This window comes from Puma concolor, chromosome B4, assembly GCF_028749965.1.
Source record: "Puma concolor isolate L17-30 chromosome B4, mPumCon1.1.hap2, whole genome shotgun sequence".
Taxonomy (NCBI): Eukaryota; Metazoa; Chordata; class Mammalia; order Carnivora; family Felidae; genus Puma; species Puma concolor.
This window is the reverse complement of record NC_141673.1, coordinates 71,847,708-71,865,998: the sequence shown is the minus strand read 5'-3', so window position 1 is coordinate 71,865,998 and position 18,291 is coordinate 71,847,708. Positions and strand designations below refer to the sequence as shown.

The 18,291-nt window shown below is 42.0% G+C and overlaps 1 protein-coding gene across 3 annotated transcripts in view; it reads right to left on the bottom strand.

Moving 5' to 3' along the window:
• The window catches only part of ADAMTS20 (ADAM metallopeptidase with thrombospondin type 1 motif 20), a 180,713-nt gene extending 162,692 nt beyond the window's left edge, over nt 1-18,021 (bottom strand). For 2 of the 3 annotated variants that reach the window (XM_086713618.1, XM_086713617.1), the window contains exons 1-2: nt 17,611-18,021; nt 16,734-17,095 (exon numbers count right to left, since the gene is read on the bottom strand). In XM_086713618.1, the coding sequence (XP_086569744.1) occupies nt 16,734-17,095; nt 17,611-17,701 (453 nt within the window). In that variant the 5' untranslated portion in view covers nt 17,702-18,021. The remainder of the gene's footprint in view (nt 1-16,733; nt 17,096-17,610) is intronic. The other variant, XM_086713616.1, reaches the window with a different exon arrangement.
• Between the last annotated feature and the right edge of the window lie 270 nt (nt 18,022-18,291).

Below are 18,291 nucleotides of genomic sequence, written 5' to 3'. Positions count from 1 at the left end.
ACATTCACCACCCCATATGTCAACCCACCTCCTAGATCTATCCCTCTTATCCCGTTTCATTTTTCTTCAATGTACGTATCAATACCTCTTATTTTTGTCTGATACAATCCACTAAAACATAAGCTCTGTAAGAACAGAGCTTTTGCCCACACTTCTCTCTGCATGCCTCTCATGTCTGCCCCATACCAGATGTTGGGGTATATATAACATTAGTGAATAAGACTAGAAGGGTCAACTATACTAAAAAAGGCTAAGGTAGAAAGTTTAGCTTAGTAACTGTGTGTTATAGATGGTGGGGGGAAAAATACTAGCAGTTATAAGAGGCTATAACATGAAGACAAAACCTCAATTGCAGTGACAGCAATGGCATGACAGTTGGGAGAGAATGATTACAAGATATCAATGCCTGAGAAAAGCAAAAAAAAAACAGAGGGGGGATTTATGATATAGAGGTTAACTGTTTGGTAAGATAGGGGTTACCGAAACAACTCCAGAAATGTTAAGATTCCAAAACAGACCCTTTTTCTACCCAACAGAAAAAGAGGTCAATTACATCACAAAAAACTCATGTCTTTGATTTTACAGAGAAATTCCACCGAACCTTGAAAAAGCAGATAATTCCAGTGTTATTTGAAATTTTCCAAAACATAAAACATATAAGTTCTTTTTAAGAAGGGAGTGTGATCTTAGATCAAAACCTGATAAAGACAGCACCAAAACAAAAACACAGGACAAGCTCATATAGATCGAGATCAAAGTCCTAAATTTTACTAGCAAACCTAATTCAGCAACCTGCGAATACATGACAAAATGGAATTTCCTAGAAGAATGTAAGGATGGTGTAATACTGGGAATTTTCTTGTTTTTTGCAGTAGGCTCCATGACCAGCATGAAGCCCAACATGGAGCTTGAACTCAAGACCCTGAGATCAAGAGTGTGACTTTTAACTGACTGAGCCACTCAGGCACCCCCAATACTGGGAATCTTAATTCGTTACAATCCCCTATGTGAATTTAAAAGAGATCACATGACTTCTAAAAAAAAATTTAACATTCTTCATTTTAAAAACACCCATAGAATATAAAACAAGTGCTTAAGATAAACTATCCCAGCCCAGAGATGATGTCACATGTAAGATAGATTACATAAAAGATCAAGAATAGATTGCAAAGGGAGAGTTAAAATTATTCATAGATGCAATCAGCATGTACCTTAATAACTGAAAAGCTACTATAAGTGATTTCAGGGAGATAAAATACAGGTCTAACAAGTTTTCACATATATGAACAAACACCCATTAGATGATATTATGAAGAAATTATCCCATTTACAGATTAAATGCCCAGGAACTCAAATTTGTAAGATGTTAAATCACTACTAGAGAACTACAAATTAAATGGAACCAAGTGCCATGTCCCTGAGTAATAAGATTCCCCAGATGAATCTATAAATTTAACAAGACCCTAATTTTAATAACTATATTTAATATGTAAATGTCTGAAGTACATATGGAAAAATAAAGCAACCAAAAGAATTCTAGAGAACAGGGAGGTAGGACTAGGACTATTTAGATATTAAGATAGGATACAGCCACATTAAATTCTTCAATGCTAGCACATGATAAGCCCAAGGCTAATTAAGGAAGGCTAATTAATCCTACAGGATTCAAGACTTGTGCATAGACATCTCAAATCAGTAAAAATATTTAGGAGTATTGCAACATGTGGGCAGATATCCAGAATAATTTGGATACTTCCTACATAGAATTCAAAAGATCAGTGATGTAAGCTTTTGAAAAAAAAAACCATAACAGCACTAGAAAGTAACAAGAGAATGCCTTTATCACTTTGGAATAGGACAAGTCATTTTGATCCTGACTCAAAACCTATAAAAAAGAAAATATTAGGGGCACCACCCAGGTGGCTCAGTCAGTTAATTGTCAGGCTCTTGACTTCAGCTCAGGTCATGATCTGATCTCATGGTTCATGGGTTTAACCCCATACTGGGGCTCTGTGCTGATGGTGGAGAGCCTACTTAGGATTCTCTGTCCCTCTCCGATTTGTGTGCATGCACTCACTTTCTCTCAAACTAACATTTTTAAAATGTTAAACTTCACTCAGGAAGAATATAGCGAGAAGCCATTTTCAACTAGGAAATTGGTAAAAATGTAAGTTTTTATAACATACTTCAAATGTGTCTGAAAAAACAGATACCTTCATACATTACTGTTAGAAGGTAGATTAGTGCAATCACAATACAAAGCAGTTTGGTGATATCTAACACCATTACAAATGCATTTGCTTTTGGAGGCAGCAATTCCCCTTCTGAGAATTTCTATTACCAATCTACATTTCCAAATATATGAAGTAACAAAGTTATTAACCATAGTATTGTTCTTAACAGCAAGATACAGGACCTAATTCCAAGACCACTGACATGTACGTAAACTATGGTACAGCCACACAATGGGATATTCTGTGGTTACAGGCAAAAAGTAAACATTGCATGTAGTGATATGAAAAGGCCTCCAATTATTTAAAGCAAAATACTACACCAAGATGTATAGTTCACAACCATTTGTGTAATAAAGAGAAACACTGAACATTTGTTTGCCTGGGTGCTAGTAAAGAAACTAAGGATTAGAAATAGTACAGGGGAAGGTATATTACTTCTTTATAGGATACTGTTTGATCTCCTCAGAGCATTACATGTTATCTTCGTGCGTTTATTCTTTATAATTATTCTCCCTCACTAGACAAGAGGCTTCATGTAGGCAGAGGCCTGAGCTCTGAATCTCCATGGTCTAATACAGTATCTGACAGAGTAGGCATAGCGCAGAGTATTTGTTCAACCATTAAAACTATGATTCCCTCAGCTTCTGTTAAGCTGAGGTAGAACAGAAATTAGGACACAGGCTGGAGCTAAAACATGGAGACTATTGCATGCAGGGAGGTTTTAATCAGGAAAGCCTTACCATAAACAAATGAGAAAAATTACATCCTTATGATCATGAACCTGTAACTAAAATTAGCATTTTCTTCAAGTGGGAACATAGGCAACAAATCCCAGTGATATTGCCGATGGCAAGCCGATTTTTTCATCATGTTTGAAGAGGTTTGAGATCTCACAATAGGTTGATACTCAATATTTAGTTATTAGATATTTAATGCATAAGTAAACACTTACATAGCTCTTTAATATCTTGATAACTATCTTTCAATATAGTTTTGTGCAGGGGCTTTAAAACATTCTGGGAAGGGTTCCATGGGCGAATTATTAAAGGGTTTGAAGAGAAGTGGGAAGAGGGACAAGAGTCAACGCAGTAACTCTGAAAGATCAGATCTTTGTGCAGCTAAGATCTTTACATCAGCAAGGGAAGAGTTGGTGGCAGTGGCAGGTAGTCAGCGGTAGGCAGTCAGCAAGGTGTGTGATGAGGGCTCGTATCCATTGGTAGTTAAGAGTGAAAAGCAGGCCTCAAATGGTCAGCTTTTATAGACCCCTTTCTCTAGTTTGGTGAGGTTAAATTGGAAGTAGGCATTTGTAATATTAATACCTAATTCCAATATATACCTATAGGATTTATTTCAACCTAACAGTAACTCTCAAGTTATATTATCCCCACTTTCTAGTAAGGACAAATGAGGAACAAAAGGTTAACTTATCCAAGTCTTATACCTAATAATACGTAACCCAGATGGTTTGGCTTCACAGTTCATGCCTTAACCCATTACACAGTACTAGTTATGATAAACCAGTTTTGATAAACCCTACAAATTAGTTGACAAATACTTAATGAATACTTCTACTATGTGCCAGGCACAGTGCTAGGGGCCAGAGATGGAGGGGAACATGCAAATCCCTACCTTCCAAGAATTTACACTTCTATGGAAAAGACAATAATGCTATGCCTGGTGGTAGGAAAAATAAAGAAAATAAAGCTGGGAACTCTGGAAAGCAGTATGGAGGTTCCTCAAAAAGTTAAAGATAGAACTACCCTATGACCCAGCAATTGCACTACTAGGCATTTATCCACGGGATACAGGTGTGCTGTTTCGAAGGGACACATGCACCCCCATGTTTATAGCAGCACTATCAACAATAGCCAAAGTATGGAAAGAGCCCAAATGTCCACTGATGGATGAATGGATAAAGATGTGGTATATGTATGTATGTGTGTATGTACACACACAAAATGGAGTATTAGTGATCAAAAAGAACGAAATCTTGCCATTTGCAACTACATGGATGTAACTAGAGAGTATTATGCTAAGTGAAATTAGAGAAAGACAAATATCATGACTTCACTCATATATGGAATTTAAGATACAAAACAGATGAACATAGGGAAGGGAAGCATAAATATAAAAACAGGGAGGGGGACTTAAGGGACTCAGATACAGAGAACTGAGAGTTGCTGGAGGGGCTGTAGGTAGGGGGATGGACTAAATGGACAAGGGGCAGTAAGGAAGAGCCTTAATGAGTTGGGATGAGCACTGGGTATTATACATAGGGGATGGATCCTGGAATCTACTTCTGAAATTATTGCACTATATGCTAACCTGGATGTAAATTAGAAATAAGTTAAAGAAAAAAAACAAAGGCAGGGAGACAATCAGTGGGGTAAGGATGCACTTCAGGCTGAGGCTAAAACAAGGTAGCCTTGGAAAACCCTGGAAGGACACTCCAGAAGGAGCAGGGACTCAAAGGCCCAGAAATGGGGAAAAGCTTGGCAGGTCCAAGTGACAGAACAGGGAGGCTGAAGCGGTGCTAACAAAGGGCAAACTAGACAGCTGGACAGGCTGCACTTGTGCTTATCACATCTCAATACTCAAAAATATATTGGTCTAGGGGCGCCTGCATAGCTCAGTCAGTTGAGCATCTGACTTTGGCTCAGGTCATGATCTCATGGATCGTGAGTTCAAGTCCTACGTTGGGCTCTGTGCTCACAGCTCAGAGCCTGGAGCCTGCTTCAGACTCCAACTCCATGTACGTGTGTGTGTGTGTGTCTGTCCCTCTCCTGCTCATGCACAGTCTCACATATAAATTAAAATTTTAAAAATGGATTGGTCTGCATTTAAAATGTCATAATTTTTAAGGACACCGGGGTGGCTCAGTTGGTTAAGCATCAGACTATTGATTTTGGCTAAGGTCATAGTTCAGGAGATCAAGCTCCATGCTGATAGCCCAGAGCCTGCTTGGGATTCTCTCTCTCTCTCTCTCTCTCTCTCTCTGCCCCTCCCCACTAGCTCAGGAGCACACATTTGCACTCTCAAAATAAACATTTTAAACAATCTAAAAACTTGGCAATTTTCCACTTAAGCAAATCCTGTGAAGAACAAATTCAAAGATCAGTTACTGAATCACGGATAGGATAAGCACAGTCTTGATGAATGAGGCCTCATTTCCAGTTCTTAGTTATAAATATGTTAGAGAATAACTGAAGCTATTGCTTTAAATCTCATTGTAAATAACATTTAAATCACAATTTTAAATAATCCCTTAAAGCCATTTAAATGATTATAGCAATTATAGTCATAAGTTTCTCTTCACACACAATTATTACTAGATCAACATCTCCTTAAAGACAAAGCCATTACTATGCTTACAGTTCCAAAAATCTAAAACGTTGCTTAAGATGTAGCAGATACTCAATACATATCCATAGAAATGAACATTTTTGTAAGAAACATGGTGAAGTAACCTGGTTTTCTCCCCTTATTTTTTCCTCTAACATTAAGTTATGGTAGTTAGGGGACTTGTCATAAATTTACATGCTTTGGTTTTCTTTCAATGCTAACTGGTAAAATGTTTTGGCACTCAGTTACATAATAGATTAGGATTACACTTTTTTAAAGGCTTAAAAGATAATCGAGTTCTAGTATATTAATGTTCCAGTCTAAACAATGTAGCTATATATTAAGAATTCATCTATTTCTTGGATATTCTAGTGGTCTATACACTAGCATATTTAATTCTACTAATTCCTGTCTTCCAGCGATAACTACAGATCACTTATTTTCAATATATACCAAAATTTCAGCTCCCTGCGCATTCCCAGAAAAACTTCAACTATGCTTATCAGGAACAAAGACACTATTTTTGAAACGTGAATAAATGGGCCCATGGAAAAATTGCTTTCTGTCTTTTTAAAAAAGCATGCTGAAGAAGGGAAATGTGATAGCATCTTGGTAAAAGATACAAATAGACATGAGGTGGCTTATTACATATCTAAATGCATCTACAAAACTACTTTGAATGCCAAACTACTGGGGAAAGCTATACTGAAGCTCTACCTTGGAAATTTTTTAATTTTTTTGGATCAAAATCTGACAATGGGGTTTTTCTAGCATAATGTTCCAATAACACTGCACAGGGGTCAAGCTTATATTCCCACGTGAAAAGTGAAAATAGCTCTATCCAGAGTCCATCAGAACTTCCTTTTAAGTTGTACCAGAACACTGTAGCCTGGTAAGAATATTGCTTTTATAACTCAAAGGCTTTTCTCCAACAAAAACCTTATGTTTTAGGAATACTTAAAGAATCATTTGTCCTCACAGTAACTCCTCTGTATTTATCAATGAGGAACTTAAGTATGTTACTCCCATCATGTTTTCTATAACCCACCCCATGCAGGGGACTTTCTGTTCAAGTAAAAATATTAGAGCTTTGCCTAAAGGCTTGTAAGGAAGCTTTTAAACTTGGAAAGGAACCTGGTAAGAAATTGGAAGACTTAAAACAGGTGGTTCATGGAATCCTATTTAGATCATGCCATATTTTTAGCAACCTGCCTGTCTGCAGAGGGGCATTGCAATTTGATTCATGAGAAATGCCAATCAAATTCCGAACACGTTCTTTTTATGACTATTAAAAGCAGCAAAACTAGTTTTCACTTGGGCAAGGGTTTCCCAGTTACTTGAGCAACGATCTTTTTACCAAGCTGTATTGAGAGGCATTAAGCAATTATGCATACAACTGGTTCCAATTTATTCTCATAGGTCAAAATTTTTATGTAGAGTATTTTTATATATGTAATTGTTTTTCCAAAATGTTCCTCCGTATTGTGCCATTTATACATACTTTTTTCCAGATACATGGCAAACACATGTACTGTAGCCACAACTAATAATGTACTCAGATTTCATTAAATAGTAAAAACCAGAATATAAACTGGACACTTTTCCAAAGTCAGTTATAGTTATCACATTAGCATTGGCAAGTACAGAACATTCAAACATAAATTCCAATTGAGTAGGGCAATTAGAGCCTCTAAGAATTTTAGGAACCAATTGCTCTCAATGATTAAGAAAATTGAATTTTAATTTTAGGGGTGGATCGCTGATAGTATTTTGGTCTTTGTGGTGGTAGTTTTTCATAAATTGGAGGAGAATCAGGTTAATGCTATTTATAAGAGAGCCGGAGGAGATGATCTGTGTTTGCACTTACAGAAACTTAAGCAAGTCACTTCATATTGGACTCTCCACTCCACAACTTGTAGAATAGAAATAATTCTACCTAATTTCCTGAGAAAGGCAGAATTGTTAAAACATCAGTGATTTTGAGATGGATTTTGAAATAGGATAAAAAATTCTCCACTAAAAACACAGATGTTGGGGCATCTGGGTGGCTCTGTCGATTAAGTGTCCGACCTCGATTCAGCTCATGGTCTCAGGGTTCAAGAGTTCCAACCCCACATGGGGCTCTCTGCTGTCAGCACAGAGACCACTTGGGATCCTCTGTCCCTGCCCACTCTCTCAAAAAACAAACTGCACACGCACGCACACATTACAGCCACCCTTTTTCCCCTAGGCAGAGCATAATTATGTAATAAAAGATCATGAAGATTCACTCAGATTTTTATTTTGAGCTACTCCATTGGATGCAGGTTTTTCTCCGTTACATTTCCTCATAACACCACTGATCATGCCTAGGAAATAGCATCATACATACACACACTTCAAATATGAAGAAAATCTAGTTGGCTCCAGTTGTCTAAAGTAGAAAATTCTAAGACTTTCAAGACGAGTCCTTTCCTCTGGCAACATCCATTACTCCCCATTCCACAAGGCAACTCCAGATCTCCAGTATAAAAGTGGGAGGAGGCAATAAAGAGAAAATGCATTGCCAATACTTCCTCTGAAAAGAGACCACACTCCCCAATCCTTGCCCTTGAGGATCAAGAGGACGACTCCAGACTCACCCACCCAAGCTTTATACAGCCAAATGACCCTGGTGCAAGTGGTGTCCCAGCAACAACAACAAGGAATAAATTCTGTAGTATTTCTTGTGGGCACTGAGGATTTGTGAAATTCTAGGAACTCACAAGGGTAGAGAACAGTCAACATTTTGGGAGGTCTAGGGAGTTTTCAGGATAGCCTCTCTCAACTTCTAACTGGAATATCTGAAGACATAAAACCTAAAGGCATTATAACAATTAGAAACTTTAAGAAGTCATTCAGAATTGTTTTATAGATGTATAATGGAAATATCTTCATGACTGATTATGGAAATGTTTTAAGTCCAAGCTACTTGAAAATATATGTAACATCTAGGACACATGCCATATACCTGCCAGACCATCTGTCATATTTATAGCATGTTTCTTAAAGTCTAGTTTACAAATAACATGTAGTTTTCAATTATTTAGGAAAACATATTTTTTCATTTATGTCTCCTGGTATAGTTTTCCCTAAAGTTTACGATTTATTATAGTTTGTTCTACTTTAGTACAGCTGGACTTTTATCAGTAAGGGAAAAATCCAATATTTTGCTTTTCCTTAGGAGATATTCTTGGCATTCACAGATTTAACGTGAATGCCTTTGGCAACGGTCATAGAAAATTAACATGAAGTAATTACCAAAACTCAATCTGCCGTCTGAAGTCAGCTAAGTTGTTTTTTTGTTTTTTTTTTTTTTTTTTATGTACCAAACTGTCAGAGAAACCATGAGCCTGGACTAAAGAAGCCCCGATTGCTTTAGTTGTAACATAAACCATAGCCCCTCAATTACCTCAGCATTCCTTAAACCTGCCCCAAACCCCCATCTCCACCCCCCAGACAGCATCCTCCCAGAATCTTAGATGTGGCCATGAAGCGATGGGCAAGACCCGCCCAGAGAACAGAACCAGGGGCCTTGGTGATTTGGCTGTCCAGAAAGAGGAATCCAAGAAGGTGATTAAAGAGCTCTCCTGCCAAGGTAGCAAGGCTCCACAATCCCTCCTCAGAAGTTGTCCAAAATGGCTATAAATCAGGTTTCTTTTTTTCCTGTAGGAAGTTGAAGATTAGGGTCACAGTCATGCTGCGTATTGGGTTGGGGATGAAGACCGTGCCCCCAACAGGTGGTCTCCTTGTAGATGAGAGAGGTAGGCTTGCTGTGCAGGAAGAAAAGGACAAGTGGATATTTGGCCAAAAGAAGGGCAGCCCGTGGCCAAGATTGGCAGTGACAACTAGCATATATTCTATCCTCCTCCTTGTCCTATCACTGCCCCTCATTTCCCAGCCCTTTTCATCTACATCAAGTCAGGCATTAGCACAATGTCAACGGTAGTGTGTCACTTTGGGACTAAGGCAGTCAAGAGCCAGTAGGTCTTCATGCTATTACTGCGCTGATACAGCATTTATGTAGCTCATGAATATTTGAAGAAGTTTAACACTCTTGTACGGACATTACCACCGATATCTAACAGTGGCTAGTATGTAATAAACACCTTCTTGGATAGCTTAAGTATATTTTATGGAAAACAGGAAGTACAAGCAAAACAGAAATAAAGCCTCCTGTAACAAGAGTGCAATATAAACCCACATGAAAAACACAACTTCGTTATCTTTTAACCTATGCACAACTTTTTAAAGTATGTTCAAGTACTTCAACAAATTGCTAAAAATTTCCTTGCATTTAGGACTGATGTAATGAACTAGTGTAATTACTTTGCACATGTTAAAAGCTGCTTTAGCTCTTTCACCTGAGCATATCTGTGTTCTCCATTGGGTGCTACAATCATCATCCCTGCACTGAAAGTCTACAGAAGAGTCAGCAGCTACAATTCGATATATGATACATGAGGAGGAATCCAGTAGTGGAACAAAGGCAGGCCTGGTCAGCTTGGTCTAGAGAAAATCAGGGAAAAGGCTTAAAACTGATCTGAAGGATGATAAGTTTAAGAGAAAGAACATTCTAGACCAAGAGTAAATTCAAGTTCAACTATTATAAACCTATTCTAGAACCAAACACCTGTTTCTAGAATAATTATCTCTTCCTTGCCACCTATTCGGTCATTAGCTTTCTTGGTTAATGGTTACAGGATCATGCAGTCATTTAAGTCATCAAAATCATTTTGGTCTTTTAGGGTCCAAAATTCAAATGTGTCCCCTTATAAGGCTGTTCAACTTCAACACTAACATTTTGATGGTTTGTGAAGGGGGTTGTTCTATGCATTGGGAGAAGTTTTGCCATATCACTGTCCTCTGGCCACAAAATGCTAATAGCTTTCCCTATACCACCCTCCCCCACAACCTTAACAGCAAAAATGGTCTCCAAATATCACCAAAGATCACACGAGAGAAAAATGCCCCCACTTACGTGACTAAGATAAAGCTTCTGAACAGCAAAGGAATCAATCAAGAAAACTAAAAGGCAACCAATGGAATGGGAGAAGAGATTTGCAAATGACATATCAGATGAAGGGTTAGTATCCAAAATCTATAAAGAACTCCCCAAACTTTACATCCGAACAAATAACCCAGTTGTTTGGATTATTGGGCAGTTATTGGATTATTGGAAATGGGCAGATGGGAATAAACATTTTTCCAAAGACATCCAAACGGCTAATGGACACATGAAAAGATGCTCATCAGGGAAATACAAATTAAAACTACATTGAGATACCATCTCACACCGCTCAGAGTAGCTAAAATTAACAACTCAGGAAAGAACAGATGTTGGCGAGGATGTGGAGAAACGGGAACCCTCTTGCACTGTTGGTGGGAATGCAAACTGGTGCAGCCACTCTGGAAAATGGTGCGGAGGTTCTCAAAAAATTAAAAACAAAATTACCCTACAACCCAGCAATAGCACTGCTCGAATTTATCCAAAGGATACAGGAGTGCTGATTCATGTTTTCACAGTGCTATCAATAGCAAAATTATGGAAAGAGCCCAAGAGTCCATCAACTGATGAAGGGATAAAGATGTGGACACACACACACACACAAATACTACTTGCCAATGAACATGAAATCTTGCCATTTCCAGCAACGTGGATGGAACTGGAGAATATTATGCTAAGTGAAAGAAGTCAGAGAAAGAAGTTTCTCAACTTCCACACAGGAGTGAAAACATAACAGAAGACCATGAAGGAAAAGAAAAAAAAAAATGTTACAGAGGGAAGCAAACCATAAGAGACTCTTAAATACAGAAAACAAACTGAGGGTGGAGGGATGAGCACTGGGTGCTGTATCTAAGTGATGAATCATGGGAATCTACTCCCGAAGCCGAGACTACACTGTATACACTGTAAGCTAGCTAACTTGACAGTTTTGTAAGAGTTAAAAGCAAGCCTGACCTCAGTTGAGAACTACTAGTCTACATTAGCATACCTCACACAGGCACCTACTCTTTCCCTTCATTGCTGCAACCACATTAAGTGGCTTTTCTTCCCCTCCCATAGACTGCAAGAGTGGTCCTTTCAGTGACTCACTGCCATCCCTGGTACCCTGCACAGCGTTGCAGAAGGAGAAGACCCTCCCAACACATCAAACCCCACCACCACCACAGCTCAAGCCTCATGCTTTCACAAGTCCACGCTTTAATGTGATGTCTCCCTTAGCCTCATCTCCCAATCCACCCTATTTTCCAGCTGCACAGGGCCAGAAGCTGCCCTTGAATTTCCAGATCCACATGGAGTTATCCCTCTTAAAGTCCAGTGGAAAGGCCTTTTCCAGCACAGGTCTCCATGCTTACTCCTTTCTCCAAGTTCACACAGTACATGTCCTGCACTCCTCTCAACAGCATCAGACTTTGGGTTTGTGTGCCTGGTGGCAGTACAGGATGGCCCTGAACATGCGAAGCATAACTGGCCAAGGGTCCCAGCCACTAGCTTTTGAAATCCATCCTAGTTTGCAACCCAGCCATCTCTCAAGTGATGCTCCCATTCAGTAACTGAGTGTGGCAAGGATACTGAGGATATACCCCTCCTTAGGGGGCATGGGACTCCTCTTTCAGCCCAATTCGGCTTGAGGCAAGCTTCACCGAATCTTGCTTAGATTCCCCAGTAGCCTTGGATGCTTCTACCTAACATTCTCCTCTTCCATTTCAGAGTTCCTTATTTTCTCTAACATAGGCACTTCCCCTACACAAAATGCTTAGTCACACAATCCCGTCTTGTCACCCCTTCTTGGAGGACCAAAACTAACAGAATATTCACATAAGAGATGTAAGAAATTCTCCCTGATAGAGTACTTGATGGAGTATTTGAATAACTGAGAGGTCCTTATGAATTTTATACATAGTGCTTGACACACCACAGAATGGTTATGAGAAACTTCAAATAAGTACACAGCACCACTGCAAGTTACTGTAGGAGAACACCGTAGAAGCCAGATGCAGGGTCTGGTTTTAGGACATCTGGAAACAGTTTCTTTCAACCAAGACGACTGCATTGCTTCAAATCCCACCAAGAAATAGTGAAGCTAACAGTCTAGGCAGTCAGGTTAGTCCCCGAGGGCCTTGGGAAGAAGGGAACCCACTGGGTAATAGAGGACTGGTCGTCCCAGGGGCTGTTAGGAAAAGCCTGGATGTAATTTACATGTGCCATCCTGACGAGTATACACCAAAAGTTCAGCTTAGTAAATACTGATCTCTACTTTGGCAAGGGTGCTAACATTATGAGAAGATAGAGAATAGGACCATAAGAGCAAGGCTTAGAGTTGAAAATAGGAGTATTAAGGCCTGGTAACTGTACATTCTGTGACAGTTCATCAATGGACTAAATAAGTTACAGAAAAGCACAAGTGACACACACATGAAAAAGACTTCTGGCAGACCCTGTGCTCCTGATTCTTGGGTCCCAAACAGTTAAAACTAAAGAGCACCTGGATGGCTCGCTCAGTTGAGCGTCTCTTGATTTTGCCTCAGGTTATTTTCCCAGGATCATGGGATCAAGCCTGCAGTCGAGCTCCATGGGGAGTGCAGAGCCTGCTTGGGAACCTGTCTCTGCCCCTCCCCTGCTCGTACCCTCCCTCTCAAAATAAAAAAAAGCCACTAAGTACTAGCTCAGGCTCAGAGATTTAGTGAAAGACATAAATATGAAGACTTCTGAATAATGGGGAAAAAATTAACCACATACGAATTAAAGTTCGCCTGTTTGGGGTTAATCCAACACTAGCAGTCCACTAAATGGGATTCATGCTGAGGTGTCAATTTTTTGTAAGCAGCTCCATATAGAGAGATATTTTGGAAACACTTTGGTTTTCATCTCCTTCCTCAATAGTCACCATAGAAAGGGTAGAGGCTACCTCAATTAAGAAGATGGAAGGAGAACCAGTCAACTAAACAAGATGTGGAAGGGAACTCCGCAGATTTCTTCACCCAGGAGGGTGACTGGAGGCCAAAGAAACAGATGGAAAGATGTGCATGTGCCAACTTCTCCACGGAGGACGAAGATCCTAGAGACAAAGGCATGTTAGTTTAAGGGGACTGCCAAAAGTAGAGTTTCAGCAGGTTAAGCAGGATTCAGGGAAGAGACCCACCAAAAGGGATCCCTCCTCCTCCACACGCCCTTCACAAAGTTAGGGATGTAGCAGAATTTAGCAAAGGGAAGAACTAAGTCTGCCTTGAATTTCAAATACCATGGAGGACTTCAGACCCTTAGAGGAGTCTGGAAGATCAACAGCATCACCAAACCACGTTACATAGGGAAGGTACAGCAGCAGAAGCAAAGTGATAAGAGCTGCACAATGCAGTAGTCAGACACAGAATGAGGGCTACAGCCACAGCTCACAGGGATGCATAGCAGCAGTGAGAGCCCAGGAGGGGAGTCCATTAGACTTGACTGAGCAGAGGCAGCCCCAAGTTCTCAGATCTCGAATTACACTGATGGTTCAAGAGGCAAAACAACTAAGGCACAGAGGAACTAGAAGTCCATCTCTCCACCTTCCTCCCAAACAATGATCTCAGAACGAACACTTTAAGGCCCTGTACGGGGTCCATTTCTGTCAGTCCACGTATGTTTGAGTCTAGCAATGTAAACACAATACACATTAGCAATGAAGTGAGGAAATCAGATACGCAATGTAAACACAATACACATTAGCAATGAAGTGAGGAAATCAGATACGCCATTTACAATTAAAAGCAAACTTAAAACAAAAAAAAACAAACTAGGAAAAGAACTGAAGACTAGCTCTAACAACAATCCTTCAGTAAATTTCAACCTTAGTGGTTAACGGACAAGTCAAAGCTAGATCGCAGTCACATGCAAAGAGCAGTCAGGAAGCAAGGAGGAGCAGGGCCAGAAGATTAGTATTAATTTCACAGGCGTTGGATCAAGGTTGGTCTTCAAACAATCCAACTGGTCCAGGTTACGGGTACCACAATTTTATTCAAGTCTAAAGACTCATCTGAGACTATGAAGAACTGGTTATAGTGACAAGTGGACTATGGAACCTACCAGGAGTTCAGTTATTTGACACCATTAACCTAAAGGAAGTTAACGATGGAGTTGGGGTAGGAAGATCTACGGGTAGTACGTATATGGCTAATATAGGCTCCAGTGGAAATACCAAAAACCGACAAATGTCACTTCTCTTAGTAACTTGGACTTTTAGTAATTGGATCATGACCAATTAAAAGATTCTTAGCTGATATTTGCTCCATCACTCGAAGTTCTTGCTCCACCATGACTGATGTCCTCAATGTAGCCTTATAAAAATTAAAACACTTACACAAGTATACAGTTTTTAAAAAGTTAAAGTGAGAATATCAATACATTTTCAAAAGCAAAGTAAATATACATAAGTCAGAACTTAGACAACTATATCCAAATTGGCATAGTTACAGGCGAGGATAACTCTAGTCAAGACCTAAAAACATTTCCAACTGTTTGATTTCAAAAAGGGGAAATTGTAGAATAATTTGAACTACACCAGCATTATGAATCAACATGAACAGAAACATCACTCCTAATAATGTTTCCCATCTGGAATGTTTTTCCATGCCCTGAAATACTAAATCAAGAAAACATTAACCATGACAAATTGTGGTAGTAAATCTAGAATTTTCCAGACCAGTTACACATTGAGAGGTTCTAGGAATATTTTTCTTTCCTTTGATATATAGGTGGCTGTGTAAATATTACTGTGTTTCTGCCATTCTGATGTTTCAAGCTTTCTATTTAGATACACCAGAAAAGGAAATTGTTCAAGACGTTCCATGTAAACACAGGCCAAAGTAACATGAAAAAGAGCAAGTAGATCTTCCAAAATTTACTTAGTCAAGACCAATACTCACACCCAGGAAGACATCTTAGGTCAATTAACCTGAGAGGAAGCATTACATGTGAATGCTAGAATCCAGTAACTAAATTCCTAGTTGCTTCTTCTTGAACTTGTCTTTCATCAGAGTTAATGAAGTCGGTTTATTTTAACAAAACCATGGAAACCTGGAGTTTCAAAAACTTGGACAGGAAAGTGTTCGACCTATTTTCACTAACCCCGGATAATTCATTTTGATCATAGGTAGAACCACCGACATTGTGACTTTGTTACCAATAAAAGGATACCTTTGTATCCGTTATGGAGCTATCCAGTTTATACTTCTTGCCACTACAGTAGTGAATAGACCCCGCCCCAATAAGATTGCTGGGTTGATGAAGTATTTCTTATGAAACCATAAATTGTATTTGTAACATTTTGACTACTGTTAGGAATTAAAAAGGAAGCTAATTAACGTTTTACACATTTAAAGTTATGCTCAGAAAAGGTCCTGCTGAAGAAGTTCATCGTTGGGAATGGAGGGGTTAGGGCCTCTGCCTTCAAGGGAGAGGAACACAAAGAACCCATTATTTTTATTTCCTCCCTCCACAATAAGGTTTTTTTCTTTTACACAAAAATCTTACTCCCGTCACTCTAATGATCATTTCTCATTTACTGGCACCAGGTCTCTGTAGATACCCTATCAGATATGGTGCAATTTAGACACCGGCAGATTCAGCCTCTATGGCCACCCCCATACTAACAAAAAAACAAACAAACAAACAAACAAACAAAAAAAGCTAACTTTTCGAGTTCTTTTCATTTTACATATATTCATTTTCATTTCCTTCTAATTTCAAGGAGATTTAAGTAAATTCAGGGGAGTCAGCTTCAGTAAGTAGTCCGGAGTTCGTGTCTGAGTGGTATCACCTGCCCTGTTGGAAGAGACATTTCACATGTGGCACAGGCCCCATAGGTCCACTCCCTGACTCACTAGCTCAGCATCTGACACTTCAGGAGTCGCCCACCTTTGCGGAAAGGGTCAGTTTTTGCCCAGCAGGTAGAGACTACAGATCTTCCAAATGCCTCTCCCCCATGGCAGGAAGGGGTGGCCTCAGCTAGGGTTCATCTGGGTGTTAATCCCTCTGCTAACCCACTCTGACCTCTCAGGTCGCCATGGATTCGGGGAAAACCCAATGACGACTGACTCTCTGAACACAGCCCTTACCTAGGTCCCCAGAGAAATACCAAGGGGCCAGAGGGCACTTACCAGGCCTCCACAGAGGCTGAAGACCGCCGTGTGATCCGCCCGAGCATTGACCTGGCCTCGATAGAAGCAGTGGCGTAGATCTGGGGCCACCACGCTGCGCTCCTCGGCCCCGCGCGCAGGGGCTCCCAGGTGCACCTCGGTGTAGCCAGCGGCCAGGAAGGCCGCGTCCGCGCTCAGGTTCAGCTGGAAGAGCTGCCCGTAGGCGCTGATTCGGTAGTGGGTCCTGAATGGCGGGGGCTCCAGGGCCTCCGAGCTGCGCTTCCTCCGGCTGAAGTGGTGGCTCTGAGGGAACACTTCGCCAAACTCATTGACCCGCGCGGGGGTCACCACTTCGTAGGAGGCCAGCGTCCTTACCAGGGCTTCTACAACCACAGAAATATGGCCCCTGAGCCCCCGCGCGTTACCAACGTCCCAACCCCAGACTTGAACCAAACGCCCCAGATCCGGATACACCAGGGGCACGACAAATGCACACACGCTGGCGAGCGCGCGCGCACACACGAACACACGTGCTCCGCTTTCCCACACCCCCGACTCGCTCCAACCTTCCCAAGCAAAGACCCTGACACGCCCGGCCCTGCACAACCCACTCCTTCTCCCATCCCTCTTTGCTTCCCAACAGCCCACTGGTGCCCTGCGGGCGCACGCGCCTCTCTGCCCCCAAGCGCCCCCACCGCGTGGACCCGGGAGGGACACGGTGCCCGGCGCGCACAATTCCTCGAAACCCGGGGCAGCCGCAACCTCTCAGGATGCTTGGGGCTGGCTGATCCGGGAGTCCCGCGAGCCCCTGCAGGACCACGATCCTCACAACGGGGCTGGGCCACCCACCCCCCCTCGCCCCCACCCCGCTGCTGAAGGCGCCCGGCGGTGACCTTACCTTGCCTGGGGTGCAAGTGAATTTCCCAAGATCTGGTGATGAACAGCGAGAGCTGGTAGAGCAGCCCCGTCAGCCACTTGGCCACCCGCATGGTTCCACCCGGGGGATCCCAACCGGGGAGGCCAACCCGAGCCGCCGGCTGCCCAGCCCGGCTTCCCCGCGCTCCGCAGCCTCTCCTCCCTCTCGCCCGCCGTGCTCTGCGCCGGCCGCAGCGGCGCCTTCAGCAGCCTCCGGAGCAGCAGTCCCGGCCCCGGGCCGGACCGTCTCGCCACACCGCCAGCCTCCGCTCCCTGAGCCGCTGCTTCATCGCACTGCAGCCCCACAGCTCCCGGCTCGCTCTCGGCAGCCTCGCTCCGCTCCCTGAGCCCGCACTGCCCTCAGACGCCTTCTCCCTGGGTCCAGATCCACGCGAGGAAGCGAGCCGACCTAGCAGGAACGGTGCCAATATAGCCACCCCGGGCCGGGCGAACGCGGGGGAGAGCCCGCCTCCACGGGCAGGGCCGGGCCAATCAGCAGGAGGCGCGGCCGGTGCTCTCCCTCCCGCGTGCAGCCCGCCCCCACCTCCCAGCCGCGCCCGGAGTGCGGTCCCAGGGGGCTCCGGCGCCGGTAGGGCAACATGGTGTGGAGCCCGAGGGCCAGCTGGACAACGTCCCGGTACCTGTAACACCCAACACCGATGCA